This window comes from Camelus bactrianus, chromosome 21 (genome assembly GCF_048773025.1).
Source record: "Camelus bactrianus isolate YW-2024 breed Bactrian camel chromosome 21, ASM4877302v1, whole genome shotgun sequence".
Taxonomy (NCBI): domain Eukaryota; kingdom Metazoa; phylum Chordata; class Mammalia; order Artiodactyla; family Camelidae; genus Camelus; species Camelus bactrianus.
The window spans coordinates 25658187-25682544 of NC_133559.1; the positions used below are offsets into that span (position 1 = coordinate 25658187).

The 24358-nt window shown below is 36.2% G+C and overlaps 1 protein-coding gene across 7 annotated transcripts in view; it reads left to right on the forward strand.

The window, feature by feature from the left end:
- Positions 1-3150: 3150 nt before the first annotated feature.
- Positions 3151-24358, forward strand: part of TOR1AIP1 (torsin 1A interacting protein 1) — a 37022-nt gene continuing 15814 nt past the window's right edge. Inside the window, exons 1-6 of one of the 7 annotated variants that reach the window (XM_074349877.1) lie at positions 3151-4135; positions 5793-5870; positions 8387-8452; positions 9801-9860; positions 10783-10827; positions 23814-23855. In XM_074349877.1, the coding sequence (XP_074205978.1) occupies positions 3655-4135; positions 5793-5870; positions 8387-8452; positions 9801-9860; positions 10783-10827; positions 23814-23855 (772 nt within the window). In that variant the 5' untranslated portion in view covers positions 3151-3654. The remainder of the gene's footprint in view (positions 4136-5792; positions 5871-8386; positions 8453-9800; positions 9861-10782; positions 10828-23813; positions 23856-24358) is intronic. The other 6 variants (XM_074349879.1, XM_074349878.1, XM_074349881.1 and 3 more) reach the window with 6 other exon arrangements.

Below are 24358 nucleotides of genomic sequence, written 5' to 3' on the forward strand. Positions count from 1 at the left end.
AGGGAAAGCACCTGTCAGGCTTGGCTTGGAAGCCGGCCTCTACCATTACTAGGTGCGTGTCCTCAAACGAGTTGCTTAATCTAAACCTCAGTTTGCTCGTGTCAAATGCGGACAACGCTACATACCTTATAATGTGGTTGTGAGTGTCCGCTAAATGACTTAGTAAATGATGAATAGAAAGTAGCTATTGATCTATTAATTTTATAAATGTGAAAATTGAGAGGTGGCAAGCAATTTACCTAAGAACACATAATTGGTTTAGGGCAAAGTTGAGTGAGTCTGAAGTTCCTGTTCCTGACCTCCACCAATTCAAGACAACGGGGAAGAAATCTGCTCACGTAAATCTCACTTCCCTTTTCCTAATTTTTTTCCGTAACACTTATGACCAACACACTGTTCTACTTATTCTGATTTTTTTATCTGACTCCCATAGAATATGAACTCCAAGAAGGCAGGGAAGGTTGTCTTTCCGTCTATTCTTTTACTGCTGTATCCCCAGACCTAGAACAGGGTTCACCTAGTACACAGCACAAGCTCAACTACTTATTGGATTAGTGATTCTTCATGTAACTGATTTTTTTGGTGTTCACCTCTCAACCATCCTCTTTTGGCAAAAGGCACAGGATTTGGGATCAACAAAGAGTAAGTGGACAAATATTACATTCTAGTCACTTCACTGTTTCAATTTTCTGAATTTCAGTATAACATTTCCAGCTAGACATTTTCATTTGTATTAACACTTTTAAAATATGTTTCCTATCACTTGTGAGAACGGGGAATAACTGGAGCTAGCTACTATATCTTTAATTTACTTCCTTTTATTTAATACTTTAATCTTTTCCTTATTAAAAATAACAATGTTTCCTCTTTCCACTAAGATATAACCCCAAAGTTATTTCCCTATCTGACCAGAAATGTGAATATCACATACAATGAACTGATAAATGCTTTCTCAAGTAAATAACTGGATTTCTACTTATCCTGAAAAAAAAAATCATGTACAAAAATTATCTTATTTTAAAATAAAATGTTTCATTTAAAATAGTTGTTTTATTTAGAAATGTACTGTACTTAAATGCCAGTCATTTAACCTGAATTATAATTTTTTTGTATATCAGTCTTCCCTAGTACATGGCAAATTCCCTCAGAGAGAAGACTACTCTAACTTAATTCATGTATTTATTGAGCATCTATTCTGTGTCAACAAAGATGTTTAATAAATACGTGAATTAATGAGCATACTCTTTGTTCTAATCATCTCTTCTCTTGTTCTCTTTTGATTCACTGAATTCCTCCACATATTTCAAACTCCCAAAGTAACTAAATATCCAGAGGTCATGCCTCCTCTTGGTATTGGCTGGCCAGCAATTCCTTTATAATATTAGCTATGAGTCTACTGTCTCTATAATGTCACCTCTTTTGGGCAACCCTTGTAGTCTGGCAAACATCTACAGAATATCTGGTTTGACAAGAGTTTAGCTTTACCTTACAGTTAGTGATGAAAGTTCGTTATTTGTAAGGTTGCTAGGTGTGGGAGGCACATGTGGCAGAGCTAGGATTACGTATCTTCATTACCAGTACAAAAGAGAATTCTGTCTTACGGAAAATCCTAAGCAAATATACCTGTTAATGTTAAATTATGGTTACCATGCCTCTGATTTTACTTCAAGATTCTCATGATTTGTTTCTTTGAAAAGCCATTCCTAAGTCTTCACAAGCATTTTTAATTACAAAATAACACATGTACTGATTATTCAATAATATGTAAAACCTCTTGTCCTCTCTTTTTCAATATATCCCCCAAACCTAAGTTTTACAAATCTGTATCCAAGTTTCTATACAGGAATCTGTCCTGGTAAATGTTTTAAAGAGTCTCTTAATATATGCATTAGTGCTCATCATATGAACTTTGTTTATTAATACTATAAAGTTTTATATCCTTTAATAATTTCTTCTATTACAGAACTTTTACTATCATACGTTATTAATGAGTAATGTAATAGGCACCTTATAAAGCATTAGTTAAAACATAAATAAAACCCAAGTATTAACCAAGTATCAACACTCAGCATTTTGTCAGAAAACAGTAGTCTCACAGATTTTCCAAATATACTAACATAGGCTGACAAGGGAGAACATGCTTTTAGTTTTTCCTTAAGAAAAAGATAAATAAAAGTAGCATCTCCCTTGTTACTGTTCCTCCAGTTTCTTTGGCTGTATGGTGTATAGTAAACAAAGCTAAACTAAACCAAGCTCCTAACGGGCGAAAATCCAGGTGACTCCCTAAAGCCTGTAATTCCTCGTGTCTGGTGAAATTTATGAACTGTTAATGAAAACCTAAGACACCTTAAGATTTCATTAAATTGAAATTTGTGCCCAGTTTGCACAAATTAGTTGTTCAAAAACATTCCAAGGTGATTTTGAATACTTGAAAGAACAATTAAATACCTTTAAAATTTTCAAAATCATTCGTTGTAATTGGCTACAATTTTTAAAATCTATTCACTAAAATCAATCATAGAAAGTCGTCCAAGAACACGTGTATATTTGAAGACAATGTTTTTCCATAATTTTCACTATACACTAATTTAACCTCCCCTCTGTGTGTCTAAATTGGGTTAGATTATTTGCAGATTATCCACATCTGTAAATATGTTATAGAGATGGAACAGCTTTTATCATCCTTTTTTATTCAGAAAACAAAACGCAAGAAACCCTAACTCAAAGCAGTATATCAAGTCATGCCCAAAATTAAGGTAAAAATCATGGAACACAAGTGAACATTACAGAGCTTATCTTTAATCAGTGTGTGTGCGTTTCTCACTGTCCGTAATACAGCACTAACAAGGTGTCTGAACAGTGTTGCTGGACAAGAGCTCTTATACGAAACCAAGAACGAGACTGTTTGCATGCGCACATTTTGCAAATGGAAACCCACTCGAGTAAGCCTGTAGATCAGATTTTGTACACTCTCAACAAGTGATTAAAACCTAAAACTGGTTAACTGCCTTCATAAGGAGCCTGAAACTAAAAATTTTCTCCAGATGAGGACACCTCCAGTAGTAGCTTTCTTATCACTCCTGCTACGGACACTTGCAAAGGGTCGGCTGAGGCAGCAGTCGATCCAAAAGGCTGCTGGGAAACTGCGCAACAGCCTGGGAACGAGGACGGAAAGTTCTCCTCCACCCCGTCTCACTCCGCCTTTTCCAGGGACTCGGTACTAGGGGGCCGGGCGTCTCCTGCGTGCGGGTAACAGTTGCCAGGAACAGCTAAGTTGAGGACCGGCAATTTGCCCAGCCAGTTGTCCCTTCTCCGTCTTCCCCTCCCTCCCTCCGCGAGGGCCGAGGACAGCGACGTCCTCCTCCCTCTTCTCCTCCTCTTTGGTGCCTTCAGCCAGGAGGCGGGAGTGACCCGCAGCAGCTGACCCAACACGGGCACTGCCTGTCCCACAGCCCTCAGAACACATCATGGGCCCAGAGGCGGGTTTGCAGCACAGCAGCGACGACGCAGGCGGCAGCCCCGGCGACTCTCAACTGCCTCCCTGACTGCCGACATCACCGCCCAGCACCCCGAAAAGCCATCGCCACCAACGGCAGGAGAATCTAGGGGCCTCCCAAAACACCTTCGCGATTTACTCAAGATACGTCAACAACTATGGCGGGCGAGGAGCAGCGGGCGGAGCCGGTGAGGGAAGGTTGGGGGCTGTACGTCACGCCCAGGGCTCCGCTGCGGGAGGGAAGGCCCCGGCTCGCCCTTCAAAATGGCGGCGGCAGTGACGCGCCTGCGTACGGAACTCCTACGCCGTCGCGCCACGGCCGGCGGGAAGTGAGGTTCTCAGAAGAGCCGCCCGAAGTGTACGGTGACTTCGAGCCCCGGGCGGCCAAGCAAAAGGCCCCGGGGGGAAGACAAATTCCGCTAGAAGAGTTCCGGCCCGATTCAGCAAAAGAGGAAGTGAGAGAAAGCGCCTACTACCTTCGGTCTCGGCAGCGGAGGCAACCGCGACTCCAGGAAGCAGAGGAGATGAAGACGCGAAGGGCTACTCGCCTCCAGCAGCAGAACTCACAGTCGTCTCCCCTACAGTCGTCTCCGGTTACGACCCGGAGAGGATTACGGGACTCCTCCCGTTCATCTGAAGGTGAGGCCGACGGAGGTTAACAGTCTCAGCCGCGAGCCGGGAAGGGAGAGCCGCGGGAAGGGAAGCGCGCGCGCGCGCGGACGGTGTGCGCGCTCCGAGCGGGCGGGCGGGCGTGAGCCTTCCCGGAGCTCACCCCTCCGGGGCTCCTTCGCCGGGATGGACGTGCGCCTGCACCCCGGGTTCGCCCCCACTGCAGGCGGGAAAGAGGCAGGGGTGGGGCACTGGAAGGAAAGAGAGTCATGTGGAGCGACCTGAGCAGAGCCGGGGAGCCCCGTGCATCCCTTTACATCAATTTAGGGGTGTCAGGATTGCCTCTTTCTGCAGGCCAGCACTTTGGGACAGCGAGTTAGGCGGCAGGCGGGTCACTGAATCACTGCAGGCTCGGTTTCATGCCGGTTCTCTCTGTCCTCCGAATGTTTCTACCAAAGCCACTTCCATTTCCTCCTTTAACTCTCAGAGAACAGAAGTTCCCAGCTGAGAATTTTGGTTCTAATTTAACCTTCCAGTCTTTTTCCATCACTACTTAGGTGGGGAGAGAAGGAGGGGAATTTTGTGAGTGGTCGTTTTGAGGGCTAGTGTAGTCGGTGAAGTGATTTGAGACCCCACCCAAATACACCGAAATGGGGTAAAGACAGTTATCCTAAATTTGAAGCTTCCCCTCCCCAGTGTCTGATAAACTTGATCTGATCTCTTATTCTCGAGTGCAGTGGTTGTCTGGCAGAAATTCGCCACGTTGGGGAGTCCCAGTGTAACCTGGGTGGTTAAGTAGTAGCCCGACAAAGCAAGACTCTTAATTCGTTTTCTAATAAATGGACCATAAGAAAACTGACAAAGTGAGTGTATTGTTTTAGATAAGTCACAGATGAAGTCACTCCCTTAATCCATTGTCTTCTTCCCCGCCTCGTGTAACACTGAGTCACAGATGAAGTTTCATATTGGCCCCGGGTAGGGTACCTATGAGGTAAAATCAGGGGATTTGAATCATAATGGGATTACATAGTGATAGACCATTTTTAGTTTAGAGCAAGAGTAATAGGCTGCTGACACGTGAAGTGCTGACATATGGGAAGATGTGTTGATTTTGGTGTTAAAGATATGTAAGTTACTATTGGGAGTAGCAATTCTAGTTTTGTCTCTCTTTTAACATTATAAACTCTCTGAAGACAAAGATCCTACATATGTGTTTGGAGAACCACGTCATACTTAAGTACTTAGTTCATTCTGTTTCTCCAAAATCTGGAAGAATGCTTTCGTAGGCAGTAAATATATTAAATTGTATTGACTCCCACACAGGCTGGTGCAGTTGTACAAAATAATTTTTTTTAACACATAAACGATTTACCTCTATTTTAGTAAATCTGTAAGGATCGAAACATTTTTCACTCTTCTGCTTTCTTCCACATCATTTATGACATCCCAGCCCATCTTTTAAATATTCTAATGAAATATATTTTTGTTATAAAGTGTCATTGGTGAATAGTTTATTTTTATATTGTCTCAAAGAGTAGTTCTGACTAGTTTAATTCCTAAGTTTTGATAAACCTAATTACACATTTCTAAAAGAATGAATTACATTTGTTTATATATTGCTGTTAATATGCATAATCTACCCAGTTCGTATATTCTGAATTTTACAATTGCCATATCTGTTCTTTAGAGGATGAACCACCTTCACAAACTGTTTTAAGCCAAACAGTCTCAAAGAAAACTATCAGGAGAACACAAGAGACTCCAGGTAAGAAGAGTGAGTTTGTTTTTTCCCTTACCTGTCAATTTTTTTTTTTAATGTACGGATTATAACCTAGTCCATCAAGGGTCCCAAATCATATGACATTCAGAGTTTCAGTAAATCTTCTTTACAGGTTGTTTACTGAATTAAGCAATAGTGGCATGTGTCAAGAAAAGACAGCACACATACTTGAGTAACTACTAAGTACCAGTTACTCAGTTCATTCACATAACTATGTTAATTCATTCGCATAACTATGCAGGATGGATATATTCATTTTATAAATGAGAAAACTGGAGCTTAGAGAGGCTAAGACTTTTCCCTAAGATTACTCGATAGGTGACTGAGCTAAATTCAGACCCAGATTTGTCTTTTCCAAAGCTCTTTCATTTGCCCCAAGTACCTCACTGTCACTCTGCTACACAATAATTAGCTACTCTGGAAAGCTTGTTAAGTGTTCAATGAATGAATATGTCACATTATAGTCCATTTATAATGAATTAAATGATCTACATAGTAAAAATCATGACACAATATGGTCAGTCTTCTCAGTTTGATACTGTATTTCATCAAATCTAAAATCTCAAAAATTGTAAGATACACCATCACTGTTTTATGTACCACCCAGAAGGAAGAAATGCTGCCAATTAAACTGTAACATGCCAAAGATTGTATGCTACATCCCAATTTCAGAGATGTTAAAGTGTAAAAATATTTGTATCTTACTGTTAACACAACATGGAAGTAGGCTACATTTGATAGTCGGCTTAAAGTTTTAAAACCTGTTTAAACTATACTGAAAAGCAAGGGAAAGGATTAAGATCAGTTATTAACATTTAATGTCCTTTGGTTTTAGTTCTATTTATTTTCAGTTTGCTTCTTTTGATATTAGGAAAGTTCACATCAGTAAATGATTATAGCTATTGAAACTGATCATCCCTAGCTTTTTTTTTCCCCCTTAACCCATACTCTGACTTAGAAAAATCTTAGAAAAATGCTTTGACTGATAGGTGCTATATTAAGATTTTCCAAGCCAGTTGGAAAAACCATATTCTTGAAATTTTATTTATAGTAATATATTCATATAATTGCATGTCCCTTATACCTGAAGAAACAAAAATTTCTCATTTTTAAAATTTACAGTAAATTTGTAAAAATTTTGGAATTAAGTACATTGATGTTATGAAGACTGTTGAGCACCAGCCTATAGACCATTATAAAACTATTATGTAATAGAATGTCTCGAACAGTCTTTTGGAGTTCACGTTAGGCCTGCATTTAAGGACTGCTAAAGGGGTCTGTGGCTGCATAATGTCGTGGAAAGAGCACTGGATCTTGGTTGAGTTAGCTACCCACCTTGAACTTCAGCCCTTTATCTATATGACTTGCCCTGCCTAACTCACAAGGCCACCGCAGAAATGCTACAGTACTTGCAAAATCACTTTGTACATAGTAAAACATACAAATATACAGTATGGTTTTTTTCCCCGCAGGGCACTTTACAGGAGATGTGAAGTTCATAAAAGATTACTTAAGCGTTTCTTTTTCTCAAGAACCTTATGCTATAGTCGATAACAGAAAATAGAAAACATTTCCCAATATAGATGATAGATTGATGGAACCCATGCATAGATTACCTGGAATGTATCGATAGCATACTGTGCATGCAATATAACTAGAAATAAGGGTATGTACATCTTTGGGAGATTTGAGATACTCAGGGTTCTCTTACACTAAAAGATACTTTTTAAAAATCATACTACATCTATCCCTTGACATGGTCCTGTCGCATTCCTCTTAATAAAATGAAAAATAGTTTAGAAAAATCGATAAATAAATGCTTATAAAGTCTGTTTGGCAGAAGAATTATTAAAAAAGGAGTTACTTTGATGGAAAACTGCTTTGAGTACAAGTTTAAAGTTAGGCCCTTCCTCCTCCTGATAAGAGTCACAGACTTTCAGTTTAACTTTGGCATTCAAAATAGTGCTGTAATTTTATCTAGGGCCACTGGTGTGGTCTGAGAGAACTCTATCCAAAAATGTCCTCAAAAATAAAGACCTAAACCAAGGGGCCACTTTCTAAAACAATCTAGCAAAGATAACCATATCACTTGTCACCCTATTTTAGAAGCCGTGAAAAAATATTGTTTATATTAGTTTAGGATGGGCATACAGTTTGAACTCTGCTCATTGTTTGAAGTTTCAGAATTGCATGATTTTCACATTAAAATAGCCATTAGGTTGTTCAGTTAGTCTAACCTACATATACATGTATAACTTCATCTATGGCTAGATTCATTCCTTTCTTAAAATTAATTTCATAATGTAAAAATGGATTAGGAAAATTTCATTTACTTTTCCTAAAGTTAAGTATTTTTAACAGTTGTGGTTTCTAGCTAAATAATTAATACTTAAGTATTTTTAATGCCTACTATTTTGTCGTGAGCATTTGATTCTTTGGCCGCTGTAATTATAGCATGCATTCATTCTCTAGATACTTACTGAGCACCTTTTTTATTCCAGTCCCCGTGCTAGATGCTGAGGGTACTGCAAAAGCAGGCAAGGGAAGGAGATTGCTACGAAGGAAGGGTACCAGTTATTTTATTCCCTAATACCTCTCTCTCTTACTCTGTCTCCTTGAGGCATCTTACATAGGGCTATGAATATGGGAGAGCATACAGGAAACGCTGAAATGAAAAGATGGGAACTGAAATATTAATTGATGTCTACAGATTAAGTTGTTTTAATTAAACCTGAAAAGGGTGGAAATACAGCAGAGAAAAAGAGGAAGGTAGTTGTAATAATAAGAGTAATGGAAATGTACAAGGTTTCTTTTTAAAGCTACCTATATGAGTTCTAGGTACCTGACGCATAAAATGCTGACAACTGATGTATTTCATAGAATCTTAGAGCTGGAAGATTTAGGGAAGTCATCTACTCAGAGCTTCTATCAATGTAGGTGTCCTTCTGTTAACATCCATTCACACATTGTTGATCATCTGCAGTGATGTGGGAATCACTCCATCACTGTTCTGTTTTGGAGACAACACTAATTGGTTGTTTTTGTTTTTACTATTGAACTAAAAGCTACTTTGCTATAACTTTCTCTTGATCTTAGTTCTGCCTTTTTAAGCTGCACAAAATCAGTTTAATTGCTGTTCTAGATCTCTGTCTTTAAGATGTATAAAAACATGCTCAATAAGTATTTTTAAAACAAACATAGGCAGCCAGTGTAAGGGAGGGGGTCAGTAATAGCCAGTTCAGAATGTGATTTTTGCGCTTCTCATATGGAGCCAAACATAATGCTTTTTTACAGAGACAAATGAAACAAGACATAATATAATCCAAATTTAGATGTAGATTGGGTTTTATATTATGTTATGTGAGGCTCTTTGAGAAAGCACAGCTTGGATTTCTAGGCTTGCATTAACATTTTATTTAATGTGATTGACTTTCCCATTAAACCTATGCCATTGAACCTTAGACAGTCTCCTGGCTAACATTAACATTTTTTAAAAAATTAGAACTTGCACTTCCTGAACACACACAAGGTTAAATAACTGGAGGGAGTGTATTAACTCTTAGGAAGTCAACCCTCAAATTAAAATAATGACATGAGTATGCCACAAATGGAATGGATAATTGAGTTGGTGCTACAGTACATATTTTGGTTCTTATTTGAGAAATTTAGAAGAGTTTTATTTGATATTCCTTTCCTTTTATACAAATATGGTATGGTGAGAAAAACTGCACATTTTTCCATCAAGTTCATAAATTTTTTATGGCAGGAAACTTGTCCCTAGTTCACTATTGTATTCCCATACTTAGCATGATGGGAAGCTCAGAAAAAAACTTTGCTGAATAAATAGATGATTGTATAATAAATCTAGTATGTTTGCCATTTTGTATTTTTTAAAATGTTTTCTTTTCCTGTTAGTGGTGAGTGAAGATCCTGTAATCAGCCTGTGTAGACCCCCTCTAAGAGGCTCACGATCTGGTAAGAAATTGTTTTGTCTGTTGGTTTAACTTTTTTATACTAGTAATTTTATTTTTAAGTGGGGTACTACATGTATTCATATGGTTCAAAATTCAAACATTTCTGTAAATATTCAATGAAAAGTCTCCCAGCCTCCTCTGTCCATTACCCACCCAGTCTCCTCATCAGAGGCAACCAATGTTGTCAGTTTCTTATTTTTCCAGAGATATTTTATGGAGATAAAAGGAAATTCATGTATAAATGATTTTTTCCTCCCTTTTATTAACCCAAATTTTATTTTAGCCCAGTAAATACTTTTTCCTATGCTTTCTTATTCTTTGTTTTTATTTTTACTTAAAATACATTGAGACATCTTTCCACATAAGTGTATGAAGGACTTCCTCTTTTTTTTTTTTTTTTTTAAGAGAGTGTTTCTTACATGTTGCTGTGATTCTTTTTGTTAGCATAATGGTTTTAAATTAGGGTTAGGGACTTTTATTCTCAGTATAATGCAAATAAAAAATTCAAGACTGAGACTTTGTGGCTCAGGACTATAAACTTTCCCTGCTGGAATTACATTTCTTTTTGACTAAAACTTTAAAAGAGTATATTGCCCTTTAGTTGATTTCATGACTATGAAAGGAAATGAGTAATGTCATTCTAAGCAGCCTACTTCTACTTCTGTTTTAGAGTTTATTGACCCATATGGATGCTTTTTCACAAGAATTAAAAAGGAAGCTTATCTTTACATGAGGTTTCTATTCCTCACTCATTCTCTTTAAAAAAGAATTAGGTTTTTTTTTTTTTTTTGCTAGATGACTATCCTATTAAGTGTTATAAACGATAAAAATCTGTTAAGGTTTTGCTGACGAACCTGTGGTAAAGAACCATATGATGCATTTCCTTTTAAGCCCTAATCATTTTCTTGCTATCTCTCTTGCAGATTCGACATACAAAACAAATGGAAATACTAAAATGAGTGAATTAGGTTTGTTTATCTCTAATTCTTATAGGTTCTCTTTGAGGGTTCTAATTATCAGTAGAATACAGAAGTATATTCTTTTGGTCACTGGCTTGAGAATATTTGTTCATTCTCTCAGCTTGAGGAACAGTGTCCTTATGACCATGGCCTTTACTGATAGCCTTGGTTTTTATTCTTTCTGAAATTGTCTTTTGTTATATTATTGTTTAAGTACATGTAAGAAAATGTAATAGCCGATTCATTTTAGCTTTTATTAGTATTTGTTAAATTCACACTATTGAGAAAAGAGAGATACCAACTTACCAATTAAGGTTTTTTTCTTGGTTGAGACATTGAATTTGAGATTTTTTTCATAGTAAGTCCTTTGCCATATTTGTTGAAGTGGTTTATAGTCTTTTTAGTGTTTGCCTTGGTGTAAGTACCAAGATCTGTGGCTTTAAGTGAACCTACATTGATTGTGGTTGGACTTAGTCTTAAGTTACAATTCTTTCCTAAATTTTGAGATGAGTCAAAAGGAGGGAAGCATCATTTTTCTTTATAAATAGTTGCAACTTGTTTTAAATTTGTCTTTCGCTTAAGCTCAGGCTGATTTTTTTTTTTTTTTTTTTTAGAGACTTCAGAATTTATAGTGTCTGGGTACTGAAAATGGTCCTTGCAGTGTATGACTTACCATGTATACTTTTACCTAGCAGAGTTTCTCAAATGCTCTGTTTAAAAACATTAAAAAAAAATTTTTTTAAGTCACAGAGTCTTGGGGGAGGGTCTGTATAGCTCAATGGTAGAGTGATTGCTTAGCATGCCCGAGGGCTCAATTCCCAGTACCTCCATTGGTAAATAAATAATAAGTCTAATTACCTCTCCCCTAAAAAAGAAGCAAAAGACAAAAAAAAATTTTTTTTAGAAAGGGTATTTGTTTAAAAAAAAAGTCGGTCTTAATTGGAAGAGAACTTGGAGCTGAGATAATCGAGCACTCTTATGTACTTTCTATGCCAAATTTAGAAATCATTCCTATAAGTACTTGATAAAAAACACTAACTTTTAAAAAAGTGCTTTCCAGTTTAAAGGAAATTTTTGTGAACTTAATATAGAGAATGATACCTGACTTTTTTCTTTCCTTTTTTAATAGTAATGCTAGTGCATCTTGGAGTATATGAAATGGCTATTCACGGAGCTTGAACACTAGTGATATCTCCAGACTATTCTTTATTCTCTTTTTCTTGCTGCTCCACTTTCTGTTCTCCAAAGCATGATTGATACTGAATAGTCTTAAAAGTTACTGTTCTTAAAGGTAACTGTAGCAGGGGTCCACAAACTCCAGCCTCTGAATAAAATCTGACTGGCAGTCCTGTTTTTTGTATAGCCTATGAGCTAGGAAAAGATTTCTACATTTTGTGAAATAAATATATACATATATATGTGTGACAGACCTTACATGGCTTGAAAAGTCTAAAATATTTACTATTTGGCTCTTGATGGGGAAAGTTTACCAACCACTGATTTATAGCAATGGCAGAAATAAAGACGGGAAATCACCTAAATTTTCATTTGTTTGTTCTAAGAGCAAATTCAGAGAGTTACATACTTGCCTGGACATAGTTTAGTGTAACACTCCACACTAGGTTTTACTGACAACACAAAAAGACAGGAGATACAATGACTCCTGTATTCTGTGTAGCATCCTCTTTGAGAAAGCATGATAGTCTCAGGTCTGAATCTTCATATCTTTGACCCCAGTCACAACACAAGTAAACACAGTTTAAATTTCCTTGAGTACCCTTCAATTCTCACAGCAGTACATTCTGTGAGTCTCTAGGAATAGGAAAGTCTGTAGTAGAAATATATCTTGAACTTCGTGTTTTTCTTAAAAACTGTGACCAGGCAAAAGAAAGTGAACAGAAAGTGATACATTTAGTGGATAGTCTTCACCAGAAGAGATGATTGTATGTGATCTAATTTTATAACAAACGTGAAGACCTAGGACTTCCTAAAGAACCTTTTCCTAATTGGTTGAAGTTGTTGGAAAAGTGACACCTCCTTTAATAGCACATTTAATTATTGTCATTGGTCTTAAAGCCACAGCTTTTATAATTTCTTAAAATGACTTTTTTTGGTTAAAGGGTATTATTGCTCCAAATAGGACTGTAATTTCTAACAGTTTCTGCATGAGTATAGGGAAGAGTAATTACCTTTTTTAAAAAATATTTTTTAAAAATGCTTTAACCTTTTACATGTAGCAGCCAAGAAATTTAAAATAAAGGAAGCTGAATACTAAAAGAGGGAAATGAAATTAAAACTTCTGTAGTCATTAGCTGTTAGTGATTCATCATCAGATTGCATTTAAATATTTATGTGTACATTCTTTGCAGCTTGGGATAAGAAGAAGAAAATTGTTACTTGTTAACATAGTGGTATATGTACACGGTAGTCTAGAGAAGTACCCTACTCTCTGGAAGAGGTCAGGAAGGTTTTATGGAGATGGCATATGAATTGAGTTTTGAAGGATGAATAGCAGACAAAATGGGGAAGAAGATTTGCTAATACTACAGTTTGTCTTATAGTGGAATGTCGTTCTTTGACCTTTAGAGTCTGTGCAGTGTGAGAAACTCCCTTACATTAGAGACAACACTCTCACGTCAGCTGTGGCTCTTTGAGGGATCTTATTTAGAATGACATTCTAAATCCGTAGGCTTGGGTTTCTAGAGATTCACTTACTAGTGTGAGAACCATGTTTAAAAATGTATATATAGCCAAGATGAAAGCCTATTATGATGATTACTTGTCAAATATATAGGATGTGTTATTATTTAAGCTATCTAATTCATAAAATATTACTGGATTATGAGGCACAAAATAGTACTATTTTTTGTTTTTAGTGGTATTATCAGGGTAGCCTTGCCTGGCAAATTATTGTTTATGTTTTAGATACTGCTGATAAATATTTATTGTTAGGAACAGGGAATTCTAAAGAAAGGATCTTTCGACACTAGATTAAAAGTCTTAGAAGTGTTCAAAAATAGATTAAATCCATGATTTATTCAATACTTCAAATATGATAATAACATATTAGAAGTATTAAAAGTAAATGGGGAGCTCCCTTATATAATGTGGTTATAAAATAATTCTTAAATCCAATAATAAACATAAATAGAAAAAAATTGAATTTTAGGCAACCTGGTATGTGAAGCATTGATTATTAACTAATTGACTTTAGACAAGTTGACCTGGAATTTCAAAAGTATATGGAAATAAATTTATCAGGATGAAAAAGGGAGGGATTTCTGTACTATTTATTTTTTCTGATAGCTCAGTGAATGAGTGTAAATCTTCAACATACTTTCTTTCCATTAATACAGATTCAAAAATCGGTTCAGCCTTAAAGAAATTTTGCTACACCAAATAATTTTTAAATTATATACAACGTAATGCTCTAATGTAAATGTAACTTAAGCAAAGCTACTGTATTACATGACTTACACTTAGGTGTTGTTGGAGCCTCTCATTTTAGGAAGAGCTCACTTATGAGCCTTTTCTTCATCATTCATTCATTTATTCAAAAAATTATTGAAGGAGATTTTTGATTCATGTATAAGGAGCTTGGAAATTGCCACTTCTACCTAGTAACAAGTAAAAAACTGACAGCTGAAAAATCAACAACTCTTCTTAGATCATTAAAAGGCCACAGGTCAAATCACTGCCCCCAAGATTGGAAAGACAGGCAAATATAGGGAGTCATGGCTTACTGGAGCAGAGACTCACAAGCAGGAACCTCTGCAGGAAGTCATTCTGGGTAAGAAAACCTGAGCTGCAACTGAGGGATTGCTGGAGACTCAGTGTGGACAAGTCTGAGAGTTCAAAATTACAGGGGGACCCAGTCAAAGAGAGGTCCCCACTATATTGTGAGATTTACCTCCAGAATCTCAACCAGGCTCCCATAACAAATATCAACAAAAAATCCCCTCATACCTCTGCAAGGGAGAGCTTTCCCCATTCTGAACTATGTCAGAGCACCCTGTTCTTCTTAACAAGTCAAGCCCCCAGGGAAATCTGGTTAACTAAATCTTAATCTACTATATTACTATCAAAGCCTAACTGACCTGAGGGAGGGGAAATACCTAACTCCAGACCACTCTGGATGTCCTGTCCCACCTAAAGGGGAAAGGGGGAAAAAAAAAAAAGGAAGAACTATTATGAAGTTTACAGTGCAGAGGCACAGGCTTACTAAAACACCGAGACCTAGAACTATAGAATGCTTTCCCTCCCCCAGTACCTCACCACATTACTAAAGGCCTATTTACAGCAGTTCTTTTTACCCAATACTTCATGTCCAGCTATGAAGAAAAAATTACAAGACATGCTAAAATGAAAGAACACAATTTGAAAAGATAGAGCAAACATCAACCAGACTTGGCAGGGATGTTAGAATTATCAGACCAGGAATTTAAAACAACTATAATTAATATCTAAGGGCTCTAAAGGATAAAGTAGACCACATGCAAGAACAGATGAACAATGTAAGCAGAGAGATGGAAATCCTAAGAAAGAGTCAAAAAGAAATGCTACAGATAAAAAAACACTGTAACAAATGAATGCCTTTGATGGCCTTATTGGACTGGATACAGCTAAGGGAAGAATTTCTAGAGGATAATTATGTGGTGTGGTAAGTGTGTTAATGCTGCATGATAATCATATTGCAGTATAGAAATGTAACAATCAACACTTTGTACATCTTACACAATGTTAAATATCAATTGTATCTCAATTTAAAAAATGAAATCCTTGAAAACCAAAAAGCAAAGAGAACAACTGAATAATACAGAATGTCCTAGACTGCAACAACTATGAAAGGTGTAATGTACAGATAATGTGAATAACAGAAGGAGAAGAGAGGAACAGAAGAAATGATTTGACACAATAATGACTAAGAATTTCCCAAATTAATGTCAAACAACAAACCTCAGATCCAGGAACCTCACAGAACACAAACAAGATAAATGACTGCCCAACCCACTCCAAGCCAAACACGCGCGCGCGCACACACACACACACACACACACACACACACACACACACACACTTAGAATCAAAGGTAAAGAAAAAAAAATCCCAAAAGAAGCGAAGGGAAGAAAACACATGACCTGTAAAGGAACAAAGATAAGAATTACATCCAACATCTCAGAAACCATGTAAGCAAGAAGAGATTGGAGTGAAGTATTTAAAATGTTCAAAGGAAAAACCACCAACCTTGAATTCTGTACCTTGCAAAATTATCCTTCAAAGTTGAACAGTATACTAACTAGGGGGAAAAAAACTAAGAAAAAAAAGATAGGACTCTAATATTATCAGAAATTAAAGGAGAGGACACTATAGATCCCATGGAAATTGAAAGGATAATACAAGAATATTATGAACAACTCTATGCCTACAAATTTAATAACCTAGATGAAATGAACTGATTTCCTTAAAAGGCATAATTTGCCAAAATTATGCAAGAAGAATGGACAGTCTAAATTGGTATATATTTCTTGAGTAAATGGAATCAATAATAACCTTCAAAAACAGAAAGCACCAGGCCCAGTTGAGTTTATTAGTGAATTCTGTCAAACATTTAAGGAAGAAATACTGAGTCTCTGCAACCTCTTGGATGATAGAAGCAGAGAAAATTCCTAACTCATTCCATTAGGCCAGCATTATGCTAATACCAAAACCAGACAAAGACTTATAAGAAAAAACTAAAAAATACCATCTAAAATGCGACAGAGTGAAACATCTAACTTTGTCTTTCCCCTTCATGCTACAACCAGTGAACCATCCACACCTCAACAGAGGTGCCTCTGCCCAACACAACAGGACGCTAGTGAATTCCACACATACATCTAAACGTGGATGGACTGTGGCACTTAGAAGAAGTGGAACCAGAGGAATAGGGAAGATGGGACCTGGAATTCAGGCCCTCTGAGGGGGGCAGCAGAGCCCATACCTTCAGAAAGCCCACTAACATAAGGAAAGGCTGCACATGTGACTCTAGCCACCTAATCACACTGGCATCTGTGGTCACAGGTAACTTGGCAGCAGTGGCAGTGGGGCCTTGGACCCCATCCCAACAGCTATGGAGGTGCCCCTGCCACCCCTGGTTTCCTGCCCTCATGGTGGAGCCTGTGTCTCAGGGGATCTCAGATGCAAAGAAAAGAGTGGATGACAGTGGCTCTGGCAGAAACAAGGCAGCAGTGGTGCTGCTGGTGAGAAAGCAACAACAAAGGCACAGAGCCACACCTCTTACAGAGAAGGTGGAGCATGGAAAGTGCCACTCTCAAATATAACGAGGGGCAGCTCAGGTAGGAAAAACTAAAAACTTGTATGATAGTGCTATCCCTGGAAAACAAAAGAAAGAAATTTAACTTCTGACCTATCATTTAATATCAGATGTTCTGGCAGAGGAACAGTTCTTCATCAAACAACATGAAGAACCACAAAAAAGAAAATGATAGTTCTCTGGAAATGAAACTTAAAGCACAAAATATCATAATTTGACTGATAGAGAATTCAAAAACAGCCATCATGACAACAGGCAGTGAGATACAATAAAACTTAGTTTAATGAGCTCAAGAATAAAATTTATGAACAGAAGGAATACTTTACGAGAGGTGTTGAAATTCTAAAAAAGAGACAAATTTTTGAGCTGAAGAATGCAGTAAAATTAAAAACACATTAGAAAGTATTAGAAATAGAGCAAGCCACATACAGAATTAGTGAGCTCTAAGATATAAATCTAGAAATAATACAAGTAGAAGAGGGAAGTGAAATAATATATTTTTAAAATGAGGAAATCCTGTGAGAGCTGTCCAACTCTTTTTGGAAAGGCAGCATTAGGATAATGGGTATCTCGGAAGGAGAATAGAGGTAGAAGAGAACAGAGAGATTATTTAAAGAAGTAGCTGAGAACTTCCCAAACTGAGGAAGGAACTGGGTATACAAACCCATGAAGCTAAGAGAATAATACCTATTTACCTCTATGCAAAAAGACCTCCTCTAAGAGAATAATTTTTCAGAAGTCAATGACAGCATTTGAAAGGCAGCCAGGGAAAAAAGGATGGTGACCTACAAAGGAACCCCCATTAGGCTATTAGTAGATTTCTCAGCAGAAACCCTAGAGGCCACAAGGGAATAGAATGATGCTGTGAAAATACTGAAAGATAAAAATTGTCATCCAATAATACTCTATTCAGCAAAGTTGTCATTCATATATAAAGGACAAATAGACTTTCCCAAACAAACAGAAGCTGAGGGAGTCCATCCCCATTAGATCTGCCTTAAAGGAGATGTTGAAAGGAGCTCTTCAACCAGAAACAAAATGGCCACAATATACAGAACTTTGAGCAAGGTGAGAAATAGAACCAGAAAATTACAACTCTCTATCAAAATAGGTTTTTAGACACTCTATTATAGCATAAAGGTTAAAAGGAGAAAAAAAACCATAAATATAGCTATCTCACTTGGATACCAAACTCACAACATAAAGAGGGGTAATTTAAGAAAACAACATAAAAGGAGAAGAGGAAAAGGACAACTTGTATAGGTAAATAAGGGTAAGATACTATCAGTAGAAAAAGGACTATTTTAACTGAGATGTTTCTACATACCATAGGGTAAACACAGCATAAACACAGAGCAAAGACACAAGACATAACAAAAGAGGATACAGAAAAATATCGTAGAAAACCACCAAACCAAAATGGTAGACATAAACACAAGAAAGAAACAATGGAGATATAGACCAACCAGAAAACAGTAGATAAAATGGCAATACTAAGTCCTTATCAGTAATCACCCTAAGTATAAATGGATTGCATTCACCTATCAAAAGGCACAGAGTGGTTGGATGAATTGAAAAAACAGCTCCAGGTTGTCTCTAGGAGACAGATCTCAGCTGCAAAGACAAATATAGGCTAAAAGTGATGGAGTGGAAGATGATATGCCAAGCAAATAGCCAAAAAAAAACTGGAGTAGCCATACGCATGTCAGAAAAAAACAGACTTCAAGCCAAAGAAGATAAGAAGAGACAAAAATGGATCAGCATATAATGATAAAGGGGACAATTTATCAAGGAGACATAATAGTGATTAATATATATGCATCTAAAATAGGAGCACCAAAATATAAAGCAATTATTAACAGACCTAAAGGGAGAAGTTGACAGCAACATAATAATAGTAGAGGACTTTAACACCCCACTTTAACATCAATAAATATATCCAGACAGAAAGTCAACAGGGAAACACTGGCCTTAAATGAAACATTAAGATGGATTTGATTTCTAAAGAGTATCTGTCCAAATGCAGCAGAATATGCATTCTTCTCACACACACATGAAACTTTCTCAAGGATAGACTATATGTTGGAACACAAAACAAGTCCTGGTAAATTTAAGAAGATTGAAATCATGTGATTCATATTCTCTGATCACAATGGGCTGAAACTAGAAATCAACTCCTAGAAGAAAACTAGAAAAACCACAAATTGTGGAGACTGAACAACATGCTGTTGAACAATGACTGGGTCGATAAAGAAATTAAAGGAGAAATTAAAAATTACGTGAGAAAAACAAAAATGAAAATACAACATACCAAGATCTATGGAAAGCCATTAAAGCATTACTAAGAGGGAAGTTTATAACAATAAGGCTTACTTCAAGAAACAAGAATAATCTCAATCTAATCTTACACCTAAAGTAACTAGAAAAGGAACAATTGAAGCCCAAAGTTAGTAGAATTAAGGAAAAAATAAAAATCAGAGCAGAAATACATGAAATAGAGACTAAAAAGACAGTAGAAAAGATCAATGAAACTAAGAGCTAGTTCCTTGAAAAGATAAACTGACAAACTATTAGCTAGACTCACTGAGAGAAAACAAGAGGGGGCCTTGATAAATAGAAACAAATGAGGAGTAATAAGAGATACCACAGAAATTCAAAGGATTATATGAGAATATTATGAACAGCTGTATACCAACAAACTGGACAACCTAGAAAAAATGGACAAATTCTTAAAATCATACAACCTTCCAAGATTGAATCAGTAAGAAATAGAAAATCTAAATAGACTAATCACTTGTACAGAGATTGAAACAGTAATCAAAAAGCTCCCCTCCCCACAAAAAAATAGTCCAGGATAGGATGGTTTCACAACTGAATTCTACCAAACGTTCAAAATAGATTTAATACCTATCTTCAAACTATGCCATAAAACTGAAGAGAAGGGAATACTTCCTAACTCATTTTAAATAAGAAGCCAATATCACCGTGATACCAAAACCAGACAATGACAGCACAGCAAAAGAAAATTACAGGCCAGTATATCTGAAGAACATAGATGCAAAATATTAGCAAACCAAATTCAACAATACATCAAAAAAATCATATGCCATAATTGAGATTTAGTCCATGCAAGGATGATTCCATATTTACAAATCAATCAGTGTGATTGATACACTGCCTTAGCAAAATGAAGGATAAAAGCCATATAATCATCTTAATAGATGCAGAAAAGCATTTGACAAGGCTCAACACCTATTTATAATAACTCAATTAAGTGTGTATTGTAGGGACGTACTTCAATGTAATAAAACCCATATATGATAAACCCACATCTAGCATCATACTTCATATTGAAAATTTGAAAGCTATCCCTCTAAGAAGAGGAACAAGGCAAGGATGCCCGTTCTTGCCACTTTTACTGAACATAGTATTGGAAGTCATAGCCAGAGCAGTTGGGTAATAAAAAGAAATAAAAGCCATCCAAATTGGAAAGGGAGAAATAAACTCACTATTTTTAGATATTATTTTATATATAGAAAATCCTAGAGACTTCATCAAAAATGCTAGAAATAATAAATGAATACAGTAAAGTTGCAGGGTACAAAATCAATATACAAAAATCTGTAGCATTTCTATATGCTAACAGTGAGCTAGCAGAGAGAGAAATTAAGAAAGCAACAACTCTTATAATTACAACATAAATAATAAAAATACCTAGAAATAGATTGAATCCAGGAGGTAAAAGATGTGTGCACTGAAAACTATAAGACATTTTTGAATTGAAGAAAGAAAGAAATGGAAAGACTCACAGACTGGAAGAATTAACATTGTCAAAATGTACTTATTACTGAAAGTAATCTATAGATTCAGTGCAATCCCTATCAAAATCTCCAGGACAAATTTTCATAGAAATAGAATAAACAATTTTAAAACTTACGTGGAACTACAAAAGACTGCAAATAGCCAAAGCAATCCTGAGAAAAAGGACAAAGCTGGAGGTATCACACTCCCTGATTGTAAACTAGACTACAAAGACATAGTAATAGAAACAGCATGATACTGGCAGAAAAATAGATATGTAGATCAGTGGAACAGAATTGAGAGACCATTAATTTCCAAAAATAAACAGCTCACACAATTCAATGTCAAAAGAAAAACCCAATCAAAAAATGGACAGAAGACCTAAAAAGACCTGTCTCCAAAGAAGACATACAGATGGCCACTAGTCACATAAAAGATGCTCAACATTGCTAATTATTAGAGAAATGCATCAAAACTACAATGAGGTATCACCTCATATGGGTCAGAATGGCCATCATCAAAAAGTCTACAAATAATAAATGCTGGAGAGGGTGTTGAGAAAAGGGAACCCTCTTACAGTGTTGATGAGAATGTAAATTGGTGCAGCCACTATGGAAAACAATACAGAGGTTCCTTAAAAAACTAAAAATAGAGTTACCATATGATCCAGTAATTCCACTCCTGGGCATATATCCAGACAAGATGAGAACTCTAAGTCAAAAAGATACGTGCATCCTGATGTTCATAGCAGCACTATTTACAATAGCCAATATATGGAAGCAACCTAAGTGCTCATCAACAGATGAATGGATAAAGAAGATATGGTAGATGTATACAATGAAATACTACTCATTTGTGGCAATGTGGATGGGCCTTGAGATATGTAGATTTATATGAATAAAACTACAAAACTTGATAAGATGATAAGATGAAGTCAAAGAACTACTAAGTAAGTGGGGAGATATTCCATGTTTATGGATAGGAGGACTTAATATTGTCAAGATATCATTTCTTCCCAATGCAATCCCAATCAAAATCCCAGCAAGTTAATTCATGGGTATTGGTAAATTGGTCCTAAAGTTTATATGGAGAAATAAAAGACTCAGAAGAGCTAATACAATATTGAAGAACAAAGTAGAAGGACAGGACTCAACTTCAAGCTAAACTAAACCTAAAACTACAGTAATTGAGGCAGTATGGTATTGGCAAAAGAAAAGATAAGGAGGTCATTGGACTAGAATAAAAAGCCCCTAAGTAGACCCCACGTATAGTCAACTGATCTCTGACAAAGGAACAAAAGCAATACAATGGGACAGAGTCTTCAACAAATGGTACTGCTACAACTGGACATCCACTTGCAAAAAAAAAAAAAAAAAAAGAAGAGTCTAAATACAGACCTTCCACCTTTTGCAAAAATTAACTCAACATAGATCACAGACCTAGATGTAAACACAAAATTATAAAACTCCTAGAAGATAACAGGAGAAAACCTAGGCGACCTTGGATATGATGATGCCTTTTTAGATATAAACCAAAGGGGCATGATCCATGAAGGAAATCATTGATAAGCTGAAATGACATGAACCATTGATTCTTAAGAAAATATCTCTTGTTTGTATGCTATGTGAATAGCTGTATAAGTGAATAAAGCAAAACTGCTGTACAAAAAAGTACTCATATAATAGTTATGCGCTTAGAAAATAAAACTTCAAAAAGGGAACAATACCTTTTTATATGAATGGAAGTATTTATAAATTTTAAGGAAATAACACTAAGACAAGTTTGACTTTCCATTTTTCTGCTTGAAAAAAAGATGAAAGGTCAGTCTTTCTAAGGAAAGAGTAACAGTGCTACTAATAATTTTCTCAGGGTTTTTTTTTCTGTGGCAAAAATGTTGGCAAATGCTGTTTTGCACTTGCTACTATTGAGTAAGAGGAGTTTGACTAGTATTATACCAATCTAACTAAACTGATTTGAAAAAAATATTTCTAAATTCACCATATAGTGTGTTGACAGTTGCCTTTTACAATACAGGCAAAAGCAAAGAGGGGTTAAAAGCAAATAGGCGTTAAAATTAAGAGAGGAAAATGCTGGAAGCAAAAGAAACTTTTCAGCTTTGTGGAAGGAGTCTGGTTCATGCTACTTCTCCTCACATATTGCTCAGCAGTATTTTAGCCCAATTATGCAATAACTGCATTTGGGTATATCTTCCTTTATTAAAAAAAAATTCAGAATAGCCCATGTAAAAATAGTGCATTTTAAGTTTGACAGGTTTTGCTTATGTATCTTTGTCCAAATTCTCTGGATGAGAAATAGTCTATGTGGACCTGCTGAAAGTAGGAGAATTTCTTTCTTACCTTTAGATACACCAGTGCATTGAAGAACTGGATTTTCGGTTCTACTTGTATGGTTGGCCTTTGAATGGAGTGCAGGGCATCTAGCAAATAGGAGAGTGAGAATACTGTGAATTTGCTTATCAACAGTTTCATGTTTTCTATATTTTATAGTACAAATAGACCTCTGGGTGAAGGAAAATTAAACTCTTTCTGATTCTAGTTTGTAGTAGACTTAATTCCTGAAATAATGTAAAGGAAAAAATAGATTCTTTTTTTAATGATTTAACAGAAAAAAAAGTTTAAATGGTGTGATGTTATGTTCACTTTTTAAAATGGATGCTCTTAGTGGGGAAGGTATAGCTCAAAGTGGTAAAGCACAGGCTTAGCATCCATGAGGTCCTGGGTTCAATCCCCAGTACCTCCTCTGAAAAAAGAAAGTAAATTAACAGTAAACCTAATTACCACCCCCCCAAATGGATGCTCTTATTTATTCCTGAGCTTTAGCTTTTGATGTTATATACAACATGTATGCTTTTGTCTTCTAGAAGCCACCAGTGTCCAAGAGAAGGTGAATTTCTCTGAAGAAGGTATTTTCTTTTAAAATATCGTGCAATATATTCTAAATCTTTTTTGTTGTTGTTAGCATTAGAAGCAATTTTGATAGGTACTTAAGAGAGAACAGAAAATAGTGTCCTTTTCTTCAGGGGAAAAAAGAATTCACATTTATCTGAACTCTTGAATGGATAGATAAATTAGGATACAATGAGTGATAATCGCCCTTATGTGCATTTTAAGCAACTTTTGCCCTGTTGAGTTAATTTAAGCAAAGCTAATATTTTCAGTTTCTGGCATATGCTGGCCTTTGATTATGATATTAAAATGATCAGTTTTTCAAATTCTTATAACCAGGCTGTGTTTGAATACTACAGTAAAACTTAGTCCATTTTCAAACTTTGCATAATCTGAGATTGTTACCTGCATACTGAAATGTTTGTGTGTGGGTGTGGGCATACTATACCATATGTGCTTCTCCTCCCCACGGAGTAAAACTTTCCTTCTATTTAATGCTCATTTGTTTACTCTTTGCCTC